Here is a 20,228-nt window from a genome sequence, read left to right on the forward strand (position 1 = left end):
CCTTCTTTTTTTTTTTTTGACCAGAAATACTGTTTGGGAGCCTAGCACATCTTCCTAATCCCAGAAGACCTTTAGAAAGGCTCAAAGTCTTTATTTGAATTGTCCAATGAAGTTCCCTGGGGGTAGCAAGAGCTTGGGGCTGGGGTGTGAAAGGGCAGTTAGTTCCAGGAAGGACCAACCATCTTGCACTAATTGCAAATAAGGTCATTTCCTGCTTCAAGTTTCCCGTCTACAGCTGGGACAGTGGAGAGTTCTACTAGTCATCCATCCTTAAGGGGAATCTTAACCACCACCACCATCACCACAAAAGAGAAAGTAATATCACATTAGGGACTGGGTTAAAGTTAACCAACTTCTCCTCAGCCAAGAGAAAGTCTTTTTCTCAGCTGTGATCGGATCTCTTGGAAGCTTTCTACAGAACAGACTCTCTACAGAATAGAAGGGGCTTCAGGTTGCGAGGAAAGGATGTGCAGGTAGATGAGGATTTAGGATAGGTGTCTTGCTCTCAGCACACAGAGACAGACATAAAGGACTGTCATAATAAGATCAGCCCTCTTTTTTTTTTTTTTTTTTCCTGAAGCTGGAAACGGGGAGAGACAGTCAGACAGACTCCCGCATGCGCCCGACCGGGATCCACCTGGCACGCCCACCAGGGGGCGATGCTCTGCCCCTCTGGGGCGTCGCTCTGCCACGACCAGAGCCACTCTAGCGCCTGGGGCAGAGGCCAAGGAGCCATCCCCAGCGCCCGGGCCATCTTTGCTCCAATGGAGCCTTGGCTGCGGGAGGGGAAGAGAGAGACAGAGAGGAAGGAGGGGGGGTGGAGAAGCAAATGGGCGCTTCTCTTATGTGCCCTGGCCAGGAATCGAACCCGGGTCCCCCCCGCACGCCAGGCCGACACTCTACCGCTGAGCCAACCGGCCAGGGCCCAGTCCTCTTTATTGTACTATTTCCTCTTCATTCTCGGGAAAGAGGATGGTGGGCCATATAGGCAATAAGGGACCTTGTTTAAATGCTGGATAGGAAATGAAAATACTGGGCTTTGGAGGAAGGGTTGAAGGTAGGAGGAAAGAGGCATTGGAGGTGGCTTTCTACGAAGAATTTCTTTCCTCCCCCACCCCTCGGGCTTGCCCCACTGCTCCATTTTCAAGCATCCTATCCAGGAACTCGCATATTCCCAGCTGCTGGCTGGGGGAGGCACACCCGGCAGGGAGCTGAGCAGACTGGGGAGTCTCGAGGGCGCCCAGGGCAGCCTGAGCGGCGGGGCTGGGGGAACACCTCCTCTGGGCTGCGCTGGATCCAGGAGGGTGGCGGCGCAACCCAAGCCGGGGCGATCTGAGAGGTCGGGGATTGGGTCAGGGCGATCTGGGGGCCACGGGCTCGCTCCGGGCGACCCCACAATCGATCCCCGCTGGCCGCGGGAGAGCACCCAGGAACCCTGCGCTCCGCGTGCTCCGCGCGCCTCGCCCTGTTTTCCTTCTTGAGCATTAGTTATAATACATGCATTCTGTTACCTCTGGCACTGGCCCTCAGTTTATCATTTAAAACAAAAGCACACTGAAGAAAACATAAAGGTATCTGTTTCCGCCTCAGCATGGTACATTTCCCCTTGTCGGGGATCTGCCGTTGGGGCTACACTCTTCAGGCTCTGCTGTCCGGGCTCTGTCGTCGGGGTTACGCTGTCCGGCTACGCCCGACTCTGAGCGCCTGGACCCCTAAAGGCTGCTGGTAGGCGCTTTGTCTCAGAAAAGAAAGCACAGCAGTCACACGTTGTCGAGTGACTCTTGTCTTTCCATTCTGATGCTTCCCAATAAATCAGTTCACTGTGCTAACTAGCTAACTTCATTTCGTGATGTAAGAAAATAATATAAATTCCTTTAACGCAGAGCTTAAATCATACAATGTTTTTCAAACACAATCGTAATGGGACTCGAAGTCTGAGAGTTCTCACCAGCTCGGATGTGGTTCAGGGAGGCCAGCATCCTCAGCATGAAGGAGGCAGGCACCGTGATGGTGTTTCTTGTCTCCTCCAGCATCAGCTCGTTCCGAGTTATCACCTGGGAGGCAAGTCAAACAGCCACTTCAAGGACCCTGGGCAGCCAACCCGCTACCCAGGGACTGGAAGGACGGTCCAGAGAACAGGCCCCACTCCTATGTGCCCGTGTCCACACTGCCCGGGACAGCCTCTCCTGGCCACCTCCCTCAACCTGCGTGGGAGGGGTGAGGGCGGAGGGCACCCCTCAGCCAACGGCCAGGACAAAGGTCAGCTCTGGCTGCCGAGGCATCCAGGAACTCTGGTTACATTCATTTGTAACCTGTTCCCAGAGCGTCCATGTTATGCCCACCCATCATTCCCCCGACAGCTGCACTGACACGTCAGGACAGAGCAGTGTTCAACTCCTGTCCCCGTTCACTGGGGTCCTGCGAGAGTTTGCTGCCTTGGCCAAGATAAACAGATTCTGAAGACACCGAAGGGTCACGGGAAATCGTGGGCAAAGGAAATGAGAGGGAGAGCGGAGAGCACCAAAAGGAGGGGCCCGAGAGGAAGAGGAAGGTGCCAGGGTCAGCCGTCCCCAGAAGTGACACGTGCTCCCAGCTCGCTCGGGGTCCCCACAGGGCCCTGCACAGCCTCGCCCGCAGCGGGCTTCTTGCACACTGTGGGTCTCTGCACACGGCTGTTTCCTCTACCTTCCCACACACTGGAACATGCTGACCCTTATGTCTCAAGGGCTCCTCTGCTCCCTGCTGCCTGGGAAACTCAGTCCCGATAACTCCTCTGCCCTCGGTGAAGGGTCCCAACCCGTTCCCTCCATTCACAAGCATAGCTGCTCCTCTCTACAGGCTTCCAAATGCTGTGTGCACCTCGGACACTGACCACACCGTATTCCAGCATTTCCACCTCAGTCTCTCTCTCGTCCACACTCTCTGAGCACAGGGTGTATGTGTCTTTTAACCTCAATGCTGTGCCTGACACACACTTACGTACAAATTCCACTAAATGCGTGAGAGCACGTGTGGGGATTGTGCTCAATTGTCACCCAGGCTCTAAAATAGTTTGACCCACTTACTACGCTGTTTGCAATGGACCCTTATTTAATTTACTTATTTAAAGAGAAAAACGGCCACCTGAGCTGCACTTCCCTAACCACAGGAGCTCAGCAATTAGCAGCTGATTAATGCAGTGGGCCCTCAGTGCAAAAGGCTTCTATGGAAACCCACAACGGAAACCCCAGTTGAAGCCTGAGAAAAGGCAGAGACCATTAGTGTTCCCACCCCAGGTCCTTATAAACCTAGAACTGCACAGAACTCGGCTGGAAAACTGCTGACTTAATAAGAAGCAGAGGAAATCTTATAATATCATAGTAAAGAACAAAGACGTTTGTTAGTTGTCCTGCTGCCTGCAAGGCTATGAGGAAAGACGCAGAAGGAAAACTGCTGTCTCAAAAGGACAGTGTTTTTTAATGATCCTTTACTGCAATAAGCACAAACAACCTATTTTTCTTAAACTACAAAACACTTAATGTGGTATTATTAATGCTCAGTCTTCTAATTAGCAAAATACTAGTTCAATTTTTAACTCTAGTATTATGTAGCTATGTCTTGATTTTCAATTTTTCTTTTTTTTAAAATTGACCTCCTTAACTATATTAACTTGTTTTATGTTACCAACTGATAAGGAACTGCTTTGATATTTCTTTTTCTTTTTTTTGTGACAGAGACAGAGAGAGGGACAGATAGGAAGGGAGAGAAATGAGAAGCATTAATTCTTCGTTGCGGCACCTTAGTTATTCAGTGATAACTTTCTCATATGTGCCTTGACCGGGGGGCTTCAGCAGAGTGAGTGACCCCTTGCTCAAGCCAGCGACCTTGGGTTTAAGTTGGTGAGCCTTGCTCAAACCAGATGAACCCGCACTCAAGCTGGCGACCTCTGGGTTTCGAACCTAGGTCCTCCATATCCCAGTCCAATGCTCTATTCACTGTGCCACCGCCTGGTCAGGCTGCTTTGATATTTCTTAAGAAAGTATTTCAAGAACAAAATAAAATACGGTCTAATAATTATAATAAACATCTTACCTCATCAGCAAGTTTTCGGTTAAAAATCCTAGACTCTTCCAGTGGTGACCAGATCTTTATGTCATAATCTATGCCAGACGAGGCTAGAACTAGAAATAAAGTGAACATATTAACATAAACTTAAAACATATGCCACTCATTCGAGATAACCACACACACACGGAAGTGTGTACGTGTATGTGAAGGCACGTACATACATCTGTACACACGCATCCACAGCAGGGCCTCAGTTACGTCGTCGTGTTTTGTGCAAAGTCATATCATCCTAACCCTGATGAGAGGCCTGAGGAACTAACTCTTGTTTACAATAATTAGCTTACAGTAAAACAGGTGTTGTTACACAATGTTTCACTTCAAGTCATAGAAGCCATCTACAGTGCTGAGGACCTACAGTGTGCACGTGTACAGTGAAAGTAAGGTGAAAAGGAAAGTGTACTGATACATTTGTTAACTGAGAATACTATGTTGAAGATTTCCTAAAAGGGACCTTAGAATATAATTTTCAGACCATCTTGAATGACTCGTATTCCTTTCATCTATCTACCGCTTTTCCATGAGAAACACAGGTCATTTCCAATGGGAGCCTGGAGCCAGTCAGAGTGCCTTTGTAGGTCCTACCTGGATAAGCACTGAGAAGTTCAATCATCGGAACCTCTCACGGCTAATACAACTTAGAAGAAATATTAGGAGAGGGCGGTCTTTAATCTACTTCCCCATACTTTCTGCCAAAAGCAGGTTAGAAGTATAAGACCCATGGAGCACTCTAATGGACTCCGGCGTCTGTCTACTCGGCTAATCAGATCATGCTGGTGCTAACGGCGAGAACACCACTGCAGCTGACGGCTTGCTCAGGACCGCCAGCCCTGCCGTTACAAGGTCTCCTTACTTGGGTCAAACGGATGTGGCTGCAGGCAGTTCACCACGTGATTGTCAGCTTCCAGAAGCATTAAGTGCTCAGCAGTGTGACGATCCCAGATGAAGATGTGGCCACAGTCAGAACCACTCATCACAAAGTTAGCACCCCAGAAATTGGCTTCTTTTATCTAAGGGAAAACACAAATAATAAGAAAATTAAAATTATTAAAATAAAGATTTACTCTATTCTCATATTTAAAAAATTAACTGGCTTAGAAAATAAAAGATTGAAGAGCGCCTTTGTCTTCTAGTATCTTCAAATCATGACAGGGGTTTACTAGCAGGGGAGTATGGTTCAGTAATGAAAGGTTTTGTTCAACGCTGGCTTTAGAATGCCCAAAATGGTTCTGAGCACACAGTAGGTGCTGCATTAATAAGTGCTAAATGAATGAATGAAACTGCTGGGTTTTGGACAGTATAACAAAAGGTATCTTTTTCTTAGCTATTGGAAGTTCTCATAATTGAGAAAGAAAGAGATGAACATATCTACTTCAATCAAGCAATGAGACAAAGAATAGAATGTACTGGAATGGCTATGAAATCCTTCCAATGGATACATACAAATGAGCCATCAAAATCTTGTACTTCAGAGAGTTTTAGTGATTTTATCTGCAGTTGCTCCTTTGCTATTTCTGGCAGAACAAGAGGGAGCCAGTGTTGTTACTCGAAGCTATTATTTCATTTACTGATCTTTCTTTTTCTTTCATTCCATCTAATTATTTTCCTCCACAATTTTACCCAGTAAAATGCAAGAAGTGTAAATTGGTTACTTCTATTAATAATAGTATTCTTTTTTGAATGATTACTGTTACCATCAATGATTTCTGTAGAAAACTAATTATTTCCCTATCCTAAGGCCACTTTTTGTCTAAACCTTGAAGAAAGCAGAATAAAACCGATTCTGTAGTTTTTGAAAACTCAATGAATATATGAGTTGTACTTTCTAGATGCAAATGGTTCAGAATAACAGTTATATAACACACTCCGCAAGCGTCCTTTACTAAAGAATTAATATCGCACTCTGTGTACAGACTTGTGGATTATAAAAACCTGAAAAACTTTTAAGAGATCATCAGGCCTGACTGTGGTGGCACAGTGGATACGGTGTTGACTTGGAATGCTGAGGTCGCTGGTTCGAAACCCCAGGCTTGCCTGGTCAAGGCACATATGAGAAGCAACTACTACGCATTGGTGCTTCCTGCTCTTCCTCTACCCACCTCTCCCTCTTTCTCTTCTCTCTCTAAAATCAATAAATAAAATCTTTTAAAAAAAAAGACCATCAGGCCTGTTCTGTTTATTTCATGGATGAGAAAACTGAAGTTTAGAGAACAATATTTTAGTGACTAAACAATGTTTTAGTGATTAAAACAAATATTTATTTGTCAATCTTAAGGATAATAATGAAAGTTATTCATTATATATATATCTCATAGTCGTAAAATATATGACTATATTTTGCCATGAATCTGGGTTTCATATATCCAAATCTTTCTTTCTAAAAACAGCAAAAGAGCCAATACGGCCTAAAACAATCTAGTACAAAGGTACACAACCAAGTGTGAGAGAGCGCTTGTACACGCTAACATTTTTTAAATTGCACAATAGTTCCTCAGGAGGGCTGAGTTCTCCTGCAACAGTGCTGGTCTCCGTGACATGTCACAGGCCTGGACGAGCCATGCTGGGGCACGCGACAGCTGTGGAGGGCCACAGGGCACCCTGCCACCACACTGGCGGTATAGGAGGATAGCCTTTATGCAAAAACATTCGTATTATGAAACTGCGCTTTCTGCGGAGAATGCCAAGCACTTGGTACCATTGTCCTGGAGTTGCGATGGCCCTTATAAACCATCTTTACTAATGGCCTTCTAATGTTCAAAGTATCCAGCTCTTCCATCTCCTTCCTTTCTTTCCTCCGCCTGAAGAACTCCTGAATGCGGGCGACAGCCGAGCGTCTATGAAATACAAATGAAAAGAAGAAAAATGAAAACACACAAATAAATAAAAAACACTCATGGGCCACGATGGAATAAAACAATACACAGTAAAATCAGTAAGTCTAGAAAATACTTAAACTAGACATTATCTCAGTAAGGCATCCCCAATTGAAAGCATCAAAAGGCAGACACAACAGTGAGACTCCACCAGACTAGTTGAGTTACTGGAACACGATGTTTAGTGAAGAGACCACTTAGAGACCAGTCTTGGCCAACACAGTACAGGGAGGAGCATGCGACACACTAGGTTTTAAAGGGCTCTTTTATAAAACATAGACAAATTCATGTACAGTTTATCACAAATAAAACAGGTCCTGTTCAATGTCATTTCTCCTTCTCTCCATGTTAGGCAACATAAAAGCATATAGAGAAACCAAAAGAAACTATGGCTAACATGGAACAGCAATGGATAAACTTCTATTTTGAGATTTTTATTTAAAGATATTCCCAGCAAAGAAAAGAAAAGTCAAGGAAAAGAAATGTTAACTAGTGCAATAAAAAAAGACCTTCCAAGGGAATCTATTCTATATGGACTCCGCGCAGAGCAGAGATTTGGAGCGAATGAGGCAGACTTTACTCCCCTAAGAACTCAGCTGATGACCAAGCTAAAGACCAAGCATAAGGGGCTCTTTTTAAGACATATTTACTTATTAGAAGAAACTTTTCCTAACATATGGTAGTACTTAATAAGTTTGTTAGTTTGAATATGTTATTTAAAACATGGTATCTTGACATATAACAGACCAAAGATTCTAAAATATATTAAAAGTCTATAAATCAGTAAGAAAAAGGGACATTCAACAGAAAAAAAAAATGGGCAAAGGACATGAGTGGGAAAATTATTGAAGAAATAAACACTTAACAAATATATAAAAAGATGTGCAGCCTCATTAACAATGAGATGAAGATAAAATAAATTGATCTCTGTATGTCTATTAGATTAAAAAGATTTTTACCTATGTCAGTGGCAAGAGTACAAGAAAACAGGCACTAATGGTGGGAGTTAAAAAGTGGTTTACATATAAAAAAAGAGCACACTCTTTTACTGTAAACTTTACATTGAACAAATACACATATATATGAAAAACACCAAATAGCAAACAAATATTCCTTAAAAGCCTACTATTTGTCAAGTTGTTTCTGAGAACATTACTTATCAATTCTTTTATAATCAGTCATACTACACTGGCACACAATTTAAAATTCATAGAAGACATAAGCATGGAAAATTTCAGAAGTAATTAATAAAATAATAGTAATAAAGAGTATGAATTCCAACCCAGTGGAGAAAAAATAAAGAAAAAAACAAAACCAAAAAAGCAAAAAGTAAAAAAAATATATGGGTAAAACAGCATAATTAGAAGTAAAAAGCTGGACACAAGCCCAAATACAGCCATATGATTATAAACTTAAATAGAATATATTCACCAAAGGAGAAAAAAGAGATTGTCCAAAACACACCTAAAGCATAAAGACAAGGAAAGGTTTCATGCAAAAGACTATAGTGCAAATAATAACCAAATGAAAGGCGGCCTAGCTCCATTAATATCAGACAAAAGAGCCTGACCAGGCGATGGCACAGTGGATAGAGCACTGGACTGGGATGCGGAAGACCCAAGTTCGAGACCCCGAGGTCGCCAGCTTGAGCGAGGGCTCATCTGGTTTGAGCAAAAGCTCACCAGCTTAGACCCAAGGTTGCTGGCTTGAGCAAGGGGTTACTCGGTCTGCTGAGGGCCCGCGGTCAGGGCACATATGAGAAAGCAATCAATGAACAATTGTCCCAACGAAAAACTGATGATTGATGCTTCTCATCTCTCTCCATTCCCGTCTGTCTGTCCCTATCTATCCCTCTCGCTGACTCTGTCTCTGTAAAAAAAAAAAAAAATTAAAAAAAAAAAATCAGACAAAAGAAAGTAAAACAAAAAACATGACAAAGAGGATTACTACAAACACAATTAATTCAATTTACGAGGAAGATATGAACAATTTAACATATATACACCCAATAAAAAGTCTCAAAATACATTAAAAAAGAAATTGATATAACTACAAAGAGAATCAGACAAATCCATCATTACCGTGAAGATTTCAACACATCTCTCTCACTATTAGGTAAACCCACCTGGCACACAATAAAATTGATAACTAAAGGCTGATTTGATGATTTGAATATATATAAGTCTTGAGCTAATGGTCACATGTAAAATCTAAATTAAAACTTAGAGTAATATTCTTTTCCAACACAAACGAATCATTTACAAATTTATCATGTACAAGGCCACAAAGCCAGTTTCTACAAATTTCAAAGAATAGGTCTAATATCCTTCAGGTTCTCTGACAAGTTAGATGTTAATGAAAAGAAAATGTAAATGTGCACAACTGAAGAAGTTAGAAAAAGAACCACAAAAAGGAGAGAAAAAAGTAGAAATAGAAGATAAAAGGGTTAATATATATGAGAGGATCAACAATGTCAAAAGCTGTTTCTTTGAAGAGACCTAACAGTATGGAGTTCTGCCATAATGAAAAAAGGGGGTTCAAAGGTCATGCCAATTTTATATAAACTCTGCAAAGAAAAGAGAGGAAATAGTTTTCTACTCATTCTCTGAGGCTAGTGTAACCAAAAAACAGAATCATGAGAATATAAAAAAGGAAATTTTTTCAGAATACAGTGTGTCCGTAAAGTCATGGTGCACTTTGGATTGGTCACAGGAAAGCAACAAAAGACGATAGAAATGTTTCTGTAGGATGATGTGGCAGCATGTGTGCATGCGCAGATGATGATATAACACCGTGTATACAGCGGAGCAGCCCACGGCCATGCCAGTCGAGATGTGGACGGTACAGAGGAAAGTTCAGTGTGTTCTGTTGCTCGCTAAATTCGAATCCATGACCAAAGTGCAATGTGAGTATCGGTGCATTTATAACGAAGCACCACCACATAGGAATAACATTACTCGGTGGGATAAGCAATTGAAGGAAACCAGCAGTTTGGTGGAGAAACCCCGTTCTGGTAGGCCATCAGTCAGTGACGAGTCTGTAGAGGCTATACGAGATAGCTACCTAAGGAGCGCTAAAAAATCTGTGTGTGAGCCCACATAGAACTGCACTGAATAGGGATGAAACTGGGAGAGTTTTCCTTTTATTTGTTGCAGATTTCACATTTCTATCATCTTTTGTTGCTTTCCTGTGACTGGTCAAAAGTGCACCATGACTTTACAGACACACTGTATAGCTGCAAAAATACGTCACAAAATATTAGCAACCAAATCCAACAATGTATTAAAAAGGTAATATGTCCTGTTCAAATTAGGTTTATCCCAGGAATTAGTTTAATCCAGTTCCACACATACAGAGCTTGAAGTCCCTACTTGGAACCAACAAATAAAAAGTTAAACAGACTGAAAAACCAACAAGACATACCAAAAGGCAAAAACTACAACTTAAAAGAGCCAGAGAAAACATCGGAAGCCGCCATGGCAGAGATGCTGAGATGCTGAGATGAGGCATTCAGAATAGCTAGGACTGATACGCTAAGGGCTCTTAGGGGCAAAGAAGACAGCGTGCAAGAACAGGTGGGCAACGTAAGTGAGATACGGAGAGCTGAAAAAAGAACCAAAAGAACACTGGCCCGGAAGGAAAGAATGCCTTGCTGGGCTTATTAGCACGCTGGACATGGCTGGGAAAAGAACCTTTGAGCTAGAGGATGTATCAATAGAATCCTTAAAACCAAAAGGCAAAGAAAACAAAGACAAAAAAAAAAAAAAAAAAAAAATGAACAGACTACCCAAAGACTGTGGGATAACTATAAGAGGTGTAACATGGGAACACCAGAAGGAGAGAGAGAGAAAGGAAGAGAAGCAGTATTTGAAACAATGACTGAGAATCTCTCCAAATTAATGTCAGACACCAAAGCACAGGCCCAGAAAGCTCAGAGAACTCCAAGCAGGATACATGCCAAAAAACAGTATCTGAGCATATCATATTCAAAATATAGGATATCAAAGATAAAGAAAATATCCTGAAAGAGAAAAGAAATATCTTACCCACAGAGAAACAAAAAAATCACATCTGACTTCTCTTTAGAAACCATAAAGAAAAGAGTGGAGTAGTGTTGAGAGGGGGGAAAAAAATCACCACTTAGAACTCTATACATCCTGTGAAATTATCCTTCTAAAGTGAGTGAAAAATAAGTATTTTTTTCAGACAAACTGAAATTGAGGTAATTTGTTGCCAGTATACCTGCCTTGCAAGAAATGTCAAAGGAAGTTTTTTAGAGAAAGAAAAGAGAGATCAGAAATGAGTTTATATAAACAAAGAAAGCACCACATAAGTAAAGGTAAAATAACTTTTCTCTTATTACTGATCTAACAGATAAGGTTTTTTTTTAAATCACAATAGCAACAATTTATTCCCCTACACATGTTTATGTCTATATGTATGTGTGTGTGTGTGTGTGTGTGTTAAAGTGAGGAGAATGACAGCCAATGAATGATATAAGGGGAAAGAAGGAATTAGAACTGTCACTGTCACTACCTATAAAGTGGTACTCAAACCACCACAAAGTGGTATAGTGCTCCTTGAAAATGGACTTGGGTTAGTTGTAAAATGTATATTGCAAACTCTTGGGCAACCAGTAAAATAAGTAAAAACAAAAAGTATAATTGATATGCCAAGAAAGGAGAGAAAATGAACTCATATAAAATGTTGACTTTAAATCACAAAAGGCAGAAAATGAGTCAAGACAAAAATAGGAACAAGGAACAAAAGCAGGAAAAGAATGCCCTATCCTTAGAAATTTCCCCAATAACTTCTGCAGTAAAGAAATCACTGAGGCAGAGAAGGAGTCTGATCCCACTCAGTCTACGGGAGGTCAGGGTCACAGTTTCTGTTTATCACTGTTTATTAGTTCACAATAATCTCCACTTCAATCGCTTAGCTTTCCTGTGACTCATGTAAAGCAACATGGTAGTTTTTAATTGCAATCTATACTGTAGGAGCAGAAACTGGGTTTGAGTACTTGGGATAAAAGTTATAAATCAGAAGATCAAATGGCTCTGAAATAAAATCCACTTTACTGTCATTTAACTAGATTATGATAACTGGCAATAGACTTAATTTGCAAAAAGCTACTTTAAATATACCTTCCTGTTAAAAGAGCCTAGAAATAGCAGCACAAAAAGCAAAAACAACTTGGAGCCATTTACACAGGAGCCCTCAGGGAATGGGCCCCCACTAGGGGTTTCTTTTACACCCCCGGATCCTCCCCAGCTTAGTTCATCACTTCTGTATCTCTCAAGGGGAACCCTACCATTGCTGCATTCCTGACTGGTGTATATATTGTTTTATCTTCCACTTTGTTTTAAAAACTAATGGTAAATAACAGTCATGTGCCACTGGAAACAGGTACCAGGTTGCTTTTGTCAGTGAGCCAGGTTTTGCGCAGATAATGAGACTGAGGTTCACTTTAACGTTATATTTAAAGATGTACCCCAGCATTGGTCTTCAGATTAAAGAAGTGTATGAGAGCTATGTATTATCTCAATGTGTGGACTTATTAATTTATTAAGGTATTGGTAACAACACAGCTTTCTTTTAAAGAATCGGAATCTTAAACTTATGCAGAATTAGAGTCAAGTCCGTTTTTAGTTATTCATCTCAAGGAAAAGGAATGTATTTGAACAATTACAAAAAGCTGCTGTTATCCCAATCAGGTTTTTAAAAAAAACAACACAGAAGTTGAATTCTTCAACAAAATATTCAGAGTAAGTAACCAACATCTGAAGTCATAATGTCAGGTCGTAGTCGCTTGACTGTATAACACTCTCAAAATGAATGTCAGTACATATGCACACAGGGTATCTCATTTCATTCTGTTCCCATGCAGTGCATGCAGCTAGTTTGTGAAAAGCAACCTGCTTAACAGTGCTCAGCACTTAAAAGAATTCAGTAAGTTCCAAGAAGTAGTAACTGTTAATAGGAAAGGTGGTTAGCTGTGGAAAAAGAGGACCTGGCAAATTCATCATAAGGAAAAGTACAATAATGAAGGAACATACTGAATTACCTCATTATTCTATCACCTATTGTTGTTCCTCTGATACTAAATCTAGTGAAGGGAACACAACACAGTCACTCACAGACTTCAAAGAACCAGAGAGTTAAAGCATCAAGGTCAGTACGTTTACCACCAACCACCTCTCTCTAAAAGAGCCTTTCTTTCCCTCTGCGATCTAGGCCTTATGTAAGAATATGTCTTTCCACTAAACGTGCATGTGGAAATGAAGGAAACAGGAACACTCACTGAAGACAGATTAGAAGGAAGACCTTGCAAGAATCCCCTTTATCTTTTGAACAGGTTAGAACCGAACCCTGTTACAGAGTGTAGGGACCTGCAGGGACTCACATTATCCACACCACCCACTGGGGTACCTACAGGACCACCCTCTTGGCTGAGCTATTCTTTGGGGAATAGCTAATTAAGCCAAGAGCTGACTGGCTGTTCTTTTTTTTTTTTTTTTTTTTAGTGAGAGGAGGGGAGGCAGAGACTCCCACATGCGCCCTACAAGGATCCACTGGGCAAGCCCACTAGGAGGTGATGCTCTGCCCATCTGGGGCCTTGCTCTGTTACTGGAGCCATCCCTAGCGCCCAGGGTCAATTCACTCTAATCGAACCTTGGCTGCAAGAGGACAGGAGAAGAGAGAGAGAGAGAGAGAGAGAGAGAGAGAGAGAGAGAGAGAGAGAAGCAAGAGAGGCAGGAGTGGAGAAGCAGATGGGCACTTCTGTGTGCCCTGACCGGAAATCGAACCTGGAATATCCACACGCGGGGCTGACACTGCCACTTGAGCCAACCACCAGCACGGCCTGACTTGCTGTTCTAACAGAAGCCTATCTATCAAGCAAGCAAAGAATAACAAAAGTAAAGAGCTTTTAATGCCCTTGGAGTCCCACTCCTTCTTGACAATTACTTTTTTTTATTCTGTAATTTTCTTTAATAAAGAATAAACTTGAATCTTGAGAAATACTGAAAGAGTGATTATAATAAATAGATGGTGGCAATTTTATCATACATATGTGAAGAATTTTGGCTTCATAGTAGGTAATGGAACCACATTTCTGTGCATATAAGAAATACTTTTCAGCCCTGATCAGTGGCTCAGTGGATAGAGTGTCAGCCCAGCATATGGATGTTGTGGGTTTGATTCCCAGTCAGGGCACACAGGAAAGGTGACCATCTGCTTCTCTCCCCTTTCTCTCCCTCTTCCCCTCCTGCAGCCATTTGTTTGATTGGTTCAAGATAGGCCCAGTCACAGAGGATAGCTCAATTGGTCTGAGCACATTAGCCTCAGGTGCTAAAAATAGCTTGGTATTTGAGCACTGGCCCAGGATGGGGTTGCTGGGTGGATCCTAGCCAGGGGGGAAGGAGTCTTTCTTACTATCTCCCCTTCTCTCACTTAACCCTTGAAGTAGTGAGTATTTTTCATGTTCCCTGACCCCTGGGAGTTTTTTTCAAAAAATGAAATGAATTCCAATTACAGTTTTATTAACTTAAAATCATGTTTGTTTGATAACCAATTTAAGGAAACAAGAAGAACATACATTTGCCTTTTTTTAATGTCTTACACATTTTTAAAATAAAAATTTTTGTTTCGATTGTACTCTGTATGGTCAGGAGGCACGAGTACATACATAAACGTTTGTACTACTCAAAGGGCTAAAAAAATTTTCAAAAGTCATTAACAGGCAATACTGTTAATATCTTGAATCTTTGCATCTGTACTCAAAAAGTATCCAGGAAGCTTACTGAGACGCCTGTGTGTTTTCAGAGCCAAGCACCTCCTGGGTTTGGCAGGAGTAAGAGCTACTTTGCATTTACTTTAGGACAGCCTGGCACCCTGGAAACACTTCACAGTGAGCTGCCCACTGCATCTCATCCCACCCCCAGGCACACATATGTTTCCAAACCCAGTGCTTAAGATCCCTACGGGACACACATACTACTTTTATGTATTTTTTTATATGCTTATAAAGTATATGCTTATTTCTTTCAATTTATGTAGTTTCCATTTAATGTTCTTTGTTCTTGCCCTAGACCAAGTTCAAGGGGGCCTACTATGTGGGGATCATAGATTGTGCCAGATATGCTAGCTGAGGCATTTTACAATGGCCTGGTATCTCTGTAAGATGAATTTTCTACAGAGCAAGAAGCAGCAGACTATGGATCTTGGGGCTAACCCTGCTCGCCACCTATTTTTTAATGGCCCACAGGCTAAGAACAGTTTTCACATTTGTAGATGGTCACGTTATACATGGTTACAGAAGTACCTACACAATAGCCTCCACTTCGCCTCTCGGCCTTCTATGGAAAAGCCTGCTGACCTCTGCTGTAGGGTCCTGGTACACCGAGGCGAGCGGCAGTTAATGAATGAGAGGAGCATTCCATTGTAACATAGCTAGGTTAGTGGTTAAGGCCTTTATTTTCTAAGGCATTTCTTCTCATGCTTAATCTCAGCCCAAAAGTGAAAACACCAAGGTCATATTTATTTAACTAAATTATAAGAATGCAAATCTTTAAAGAGAAATCATTACTCTGCATCGCAAACAACTGTTTACTAAATGTGTGTCCAGATGACTGAGTGATAAACTTTTCAGTTTTCATTCTTAAAAATTAAAGTTGGGGCAAAAAAAAAATGAGATCTACTATGTAATTCTTCATACAAATTAAAGCACAGATATAATCTAAGTGGTGTGAGCTTTCACCATTTTAGTTCCGAGCAATGTCTCTACCCTAACTGAACTCATCTGGACTGGCTTCTCTTAAAGACGTGCATCCTTTTGTTGGGCATTTTATTTAAGCGTGAAATGTATCTTGAGACTCTAAGAACCAAATTGTATAACTTTTACAACAGGTTTGGGACCCTTTGCCCCTTTGGAAACAAATTCTCAAAAAACACAAGCCTACTTATAAACTGGTAAATAATTCTTTTCATGTTAAGAAGCAAAACGTCTTGAACTTTCTCTCCTTAGAATAAAAGGCAACAGTGTTCCTCCTGCAGAAGGACACTACGGGCAGGGCTCTCAGAATGAAGAGCTCCCAGAAACGGGCAGAAATAGTGGAAGCATTTTTATACAGGTAGCTCAACATTTAGTCAAGATGGTGCTAAGGAGGTTAGGATTTTAAAAAATTACTTGTAAGGTTTTACACCACTTAAAATTTTTTGGTAAATAGCTGGGAAAGAATAATGTGAATTTCCAAGAAGAACTGGGGTGACTGGAAGTGACTGCAATCACTTGAGCGTCACATCCGTGCGTGTATCTGTGTATGTGTAGAGTGCTGCATTTAATCTCATCAGTTCACTAAAACTGCTTTCCCTGTTCTTATAAGTGGCTCACGTGGTATATTCTGTTCGTCAATAAACTGGTTCTAGAAGAATAACCTCTGTTACTCTTCAGTAAGTTTACTATGTCCTATAGAATAAAACAAAATGACACATGGGGAAAACCAAGGCTCAATACCTAAACTGAGTATACAGACTATGATATATTTGATTTAGAAAAAAGCAGGGCAGTAAATGCAGACCAGAGGTGGCCTCAAGTCTTGATGTCTGCATGGGAGCTGAACTCGACAGCACATGCACGTGTGGGGGCAGGTCCAGGCCACTGTCCCTCATCATCTCCCCACAACCCTCTGCCAGCCTAGTTCACGCTTAGGTTTCTCGGGTCAATGAGGTGAGCAGGTGCCAAGTTAGTGGCAGGTCCAAACCCTAGGAAAATCCCTAAAACATAGAAACCATCTAAACACTACGAAGATAATAAAGAAATGATAAAGCTCAAACTAAAGATAACATAACTTTAAGAAGTTTTAGATTCTCTGAGGCCCACTCTTTCCTCATATCCTCCTTTTTTGATGTTATATTACCATGTCTTAAAAAAAAAAAAATTCACCTTCGGTCAAGCATATATAAAACCTCTGCTTAGTACATCAGTTTCCTCAGCTTATATAAAGCAGATTTGGTATGAAAGTACTGTAATTAGCCTGGACAGAAGATGCTAAATAACAATTTTCTGCAAGTTTCCAATATCTATTAAAAATATAATTTTTAATTTAAACAAACAAATCTGGAAAGCGATATAGTACATTTTATTAAACAAATTGGATACTTGGCCCTGGCCAGTTGGCTCAATGGATAGAGCACTGTCCTGGTGCACTGAGGTCATGGGTTTGATCCCTGGTAAGGGCATGAATGAGAAGCAATCAATGAGTGCACAACTAAATGAAACTGAGTAGAATGAGTTGATGCTTCTCTTTCTCCATCAATCAATGGAAACATTTTAAATAGTGAATACTTAAATTTCATTTTCAATTACGACCTCAGTATCACTTTTGTTACATAAGTACAGAAAAAAAACAAGGACATGAGTTTGCTTATAAAATAGAAAACCTTAAATGCACCAACTTAGAATGCATAATGTTCTCAAAACGAGAACTGCTATCACACTGCCTTAACCCAGGGTCAATAGAAAAGCAGAAAAACTGAACAGTAAAAATATCCAGAAACCTGATCAAGGCCAGGATGTCAACAGGACTGTCTGCGGGCTAAATATAACCCTGACTGCACATGTGACCCACTGGTCACTGTCAGCGTTCCGTTCCCTGCCCTGGAAACTGAGTGAGGAGCAGCCTCAGCGCCCATAAGCGGAGTGGCGACTTCACTGCCCCTTGGTGCGCTTCTCTCAACGAGTGTGACCTGTGATGTGACACACAGTTTGAAAAGCTCTCTAAATCACACGACTCAGACACCCTTAGGGGAAGCAACTATCCAGAATGGAGAGACTGCTTTATGAGACTTTAAAGAAGGCTTTGTGAATATTTTTTACAGTTTATGTTAACTAAAAATTTACCCACCTATCGCCAGGTCCTGCTCGATACCTGGCACCTGGGATGAGGACTGGGTCATCGTCACTGTCATCGGTGTCCTGGAGAGCAGAGTCAGTGGTCGACGTTTCCTCGGGGGGCACGGGCCTGCTGGCTTCTGTCTGTGACAGAGGCTCAGGGTCGAGGTCTCTGTGCTGGGCGGCCCTCTCAGTGCTGGTTTGGTCGGAAGTCCCCGGTTCTCTGCCTTCCTCAGACAAGACGGCATCTTCCGGAACCCCGGGAGGACTGTCAGGGTTGAAGTCGTTCCTGTCTCCTGAGCTGGCATCTGACGGCTCAGATGTGAACTTGTCTGATTGTGCTGTCAGAAAACAAAGCGGTGACAGATGGGCATGTTGGCAACCTTCGCTGTTGAAGCTGACTTCAAAGCTGACCCAGACATTTTCTAAGATCAAGCCCAATTCCTCTGGACAGAGAAAAATTCCACAACACTTCTCTTTGGAAACAACCTCTAGCACTGGAAAGACGAACACAGATTAAGGCTTCCTGGTGTTGCACATGAAGCAGCTGTCTAAAGAGGACAACTCACCTGTGTCTGTGCGGCTCTGAGACAGGTCTTCTGCACATGCCCCTTCCCGGTCTGTCGTCACAGCCTCTGATGGCTCCTCAGGAGCTTCTGGGAAATAACCAAATGACCATTGCATCCAAAACACTTTTATTAAAATAACCAACTTCATAGTCCAGATTTCCTTTTTTTTTTTTTTTTTCTGAAGTGAGAAGTGGGGAGGCAGTCAGAGTCCCGCATGTGCCTGACCGAGATCCACCCAGCATGTCCACCAGGGGGTGATCCTCTGCCCATCTTGAGCATTGCTCCATTGCAAACAGAGCCATTCTAGCACCTGAGGCGGAGGCCATGGAGCCGTCCTCAGTGCCCAGACCAACTTTGCTCCAATGGAGCCTTGGCTGCGGGAGGGGAAAAGAGAGAGGGAAAGGAGAGGGGGAAGGGTGGAGAAGCAGATGGGCGCTTCTCCTGTGTACCCTGACCAGGAATCGAACCCAGGACTTCCACATGCCAGGCTGACACTCTACCACTGAGCCAACCGGCCAATACTCCAGCTTTCTTATGTATAAGAGTTCTTAAGCTTTTTGGGGTCATAATAAAGGCTGACACTCAGCTAAGCCTCCTGTCAGTAAGCCGCAAATACAGACACAGAGGAAACCTCTGGCGGATGGTGCCTCAACACTGACAGTACTTGATCTTGCTTGTTTTCTAAACTTCACAAAATTTAACCCTAAAACTGAGTAGTTTTCTGCCCCTTAAGCAAGCATTTGGTATAATCTGAACTATCATGAACAAGTAGTAAAGTTGAACCTACTTTAAATTGTTTTGTCCATTGAAAATACCTAATTCTGGGATTTAACTCCAAGACTCATGAAGGATTAGTTTTTTGCTCCTAATTGGACATCTGCTTACCTAACTGGACAGTTGTCTTACACATATTTAATTCTTCTAAACTCTGTTACACTGAAATATCCATTTTTTAAAAAAACAGAATTCATTTATTCCTTTATTAAGTTTTTATTGTTTCAGGCTCTTTGTTGGACTCTTTCATATAATGTTACATAAAAATATTCTAGAAAGGGGTTCTGAAAACTTCCCTTAATGGCACTTCCCGAATGAAACAGGATTCACTCAGAACCCGTTTAAATCGTATTCCTTCTTTTTTCCCCCTCCATAAAACCATTTATACTCAAAAAAATCAAGACAAATACTCTCCATTCTGCTGCTCAGTGTACACAGGGCAGAGCTGATGTGCATGGATAGTGACAGTTCACAAGCTGTTGGTATGATGACCATGTCTCCTGGCCACTGTGTCCAGAGGGGAGCTGGGCTACACTGAGACACCCCATCTGAAATACTGACAGTCCCTACCTGGTGCACCTGTTACCTGTTTGTCAATAGTAATAGCTAGACCAGAGGAAAAGGAATTTACTGAAAACAAGAAGCCAAAGGGCACCCTTGAGGGAACACAAAAACAGGAGGCCGTCCAACATTGGGGTTTTGTGATGACAATGCACAGTCCCAGCTTACCTGTCTCGCTGTCTCCTGCTGGAGGTGGCTCTGAGCTCTGTGGGACCAGGGCCTCCTCCTGACCCTCAGGTTTGCTATGGGTCCCATTCCCTCTAGAACTGGAGGAAGTATTGCTCCTGTCGTCAAAACAAGACAAGTGGTGCCACCAGGAAATTAATAAATGTGAACTTGGGAGGATCATTTTTATAGTTTATAACTACAGAAGTAGTTAAAAAATTAAGGCTACAAATAAAATGTAGGATTTATTATTTTAATAGTACCTACAAAACATCACTTTTAGTAATCTAG

The 20,228-nt window shown here is 42.0% G+C and overlaps 1 protein-coding gene across 7 annotated transcripts in view; it reads right to left on the bottom strand.

Annotated features, from left to right (window-relative positions):
• DCAF6 (DDB1 and CUL4 associated factor 6) overlaps nt 1-20,228 on the bottom strand; it is a 91,611-nt gene that overhangs the window by 1,933 nt on the left and 69,450 nt on the right. For 3 of the 7 annotated variants that reach the window (XM_066371452.1, XM_066371457.1, XM_066371455.1), the window contains 8 exons: nt 19,941-20,056; nt 18,438-18,524; nt 17,882-18,209; nt 13,042-13,083; nt 6,800-6,938; nt 4,958-5,114; nt 4,072-4,160; nt 1,949-2,054 (listed from right to left, as the gene is read on the bottom strand). In XM_066371452.1, coding sequence (XP_066227549.1) covers nt 1,949-2,054; nt 4,072-4,160; nt 4,958-5,114; nt 6,800-6,938; nt 13,042-13,083; nt 17,882-18,209; nt 18,438-18,524; nt 19,941-20,056 — 1,064 coding nt within the window. The remainder of the gene's footprint in view (nt 1-1,948; nt 2,055-4,071; nt 4,161-4,957; nt 5,115-6,799; nt 6,939-13,041; nt 13,084-17,881; nt 18,210-18,437; nt 18,525-19,940; nt 20,057-20,228) is intronic. The other 4 variants (XM_066371456.1, XM_066371454.1, XM_066371458.1 and 1 more) reach the window with 2 other exon arrangements.

This window comes from Saccopteryx leptura, chromosome 2, assembly GCF_036850995.1.
Source record: "Saccopteryx leptura isolate mSacLep1 chromosome 2, mSacLep1_pri_phased_curated, whole genome shotgun sequence".
Classification (NCBI taxonomy): Eukaryota; Metazoa; Chordata; class Mammalia; order Chiroptera; family Emballonuridae; genus Saccopteryx; species Saccopteryx leptura.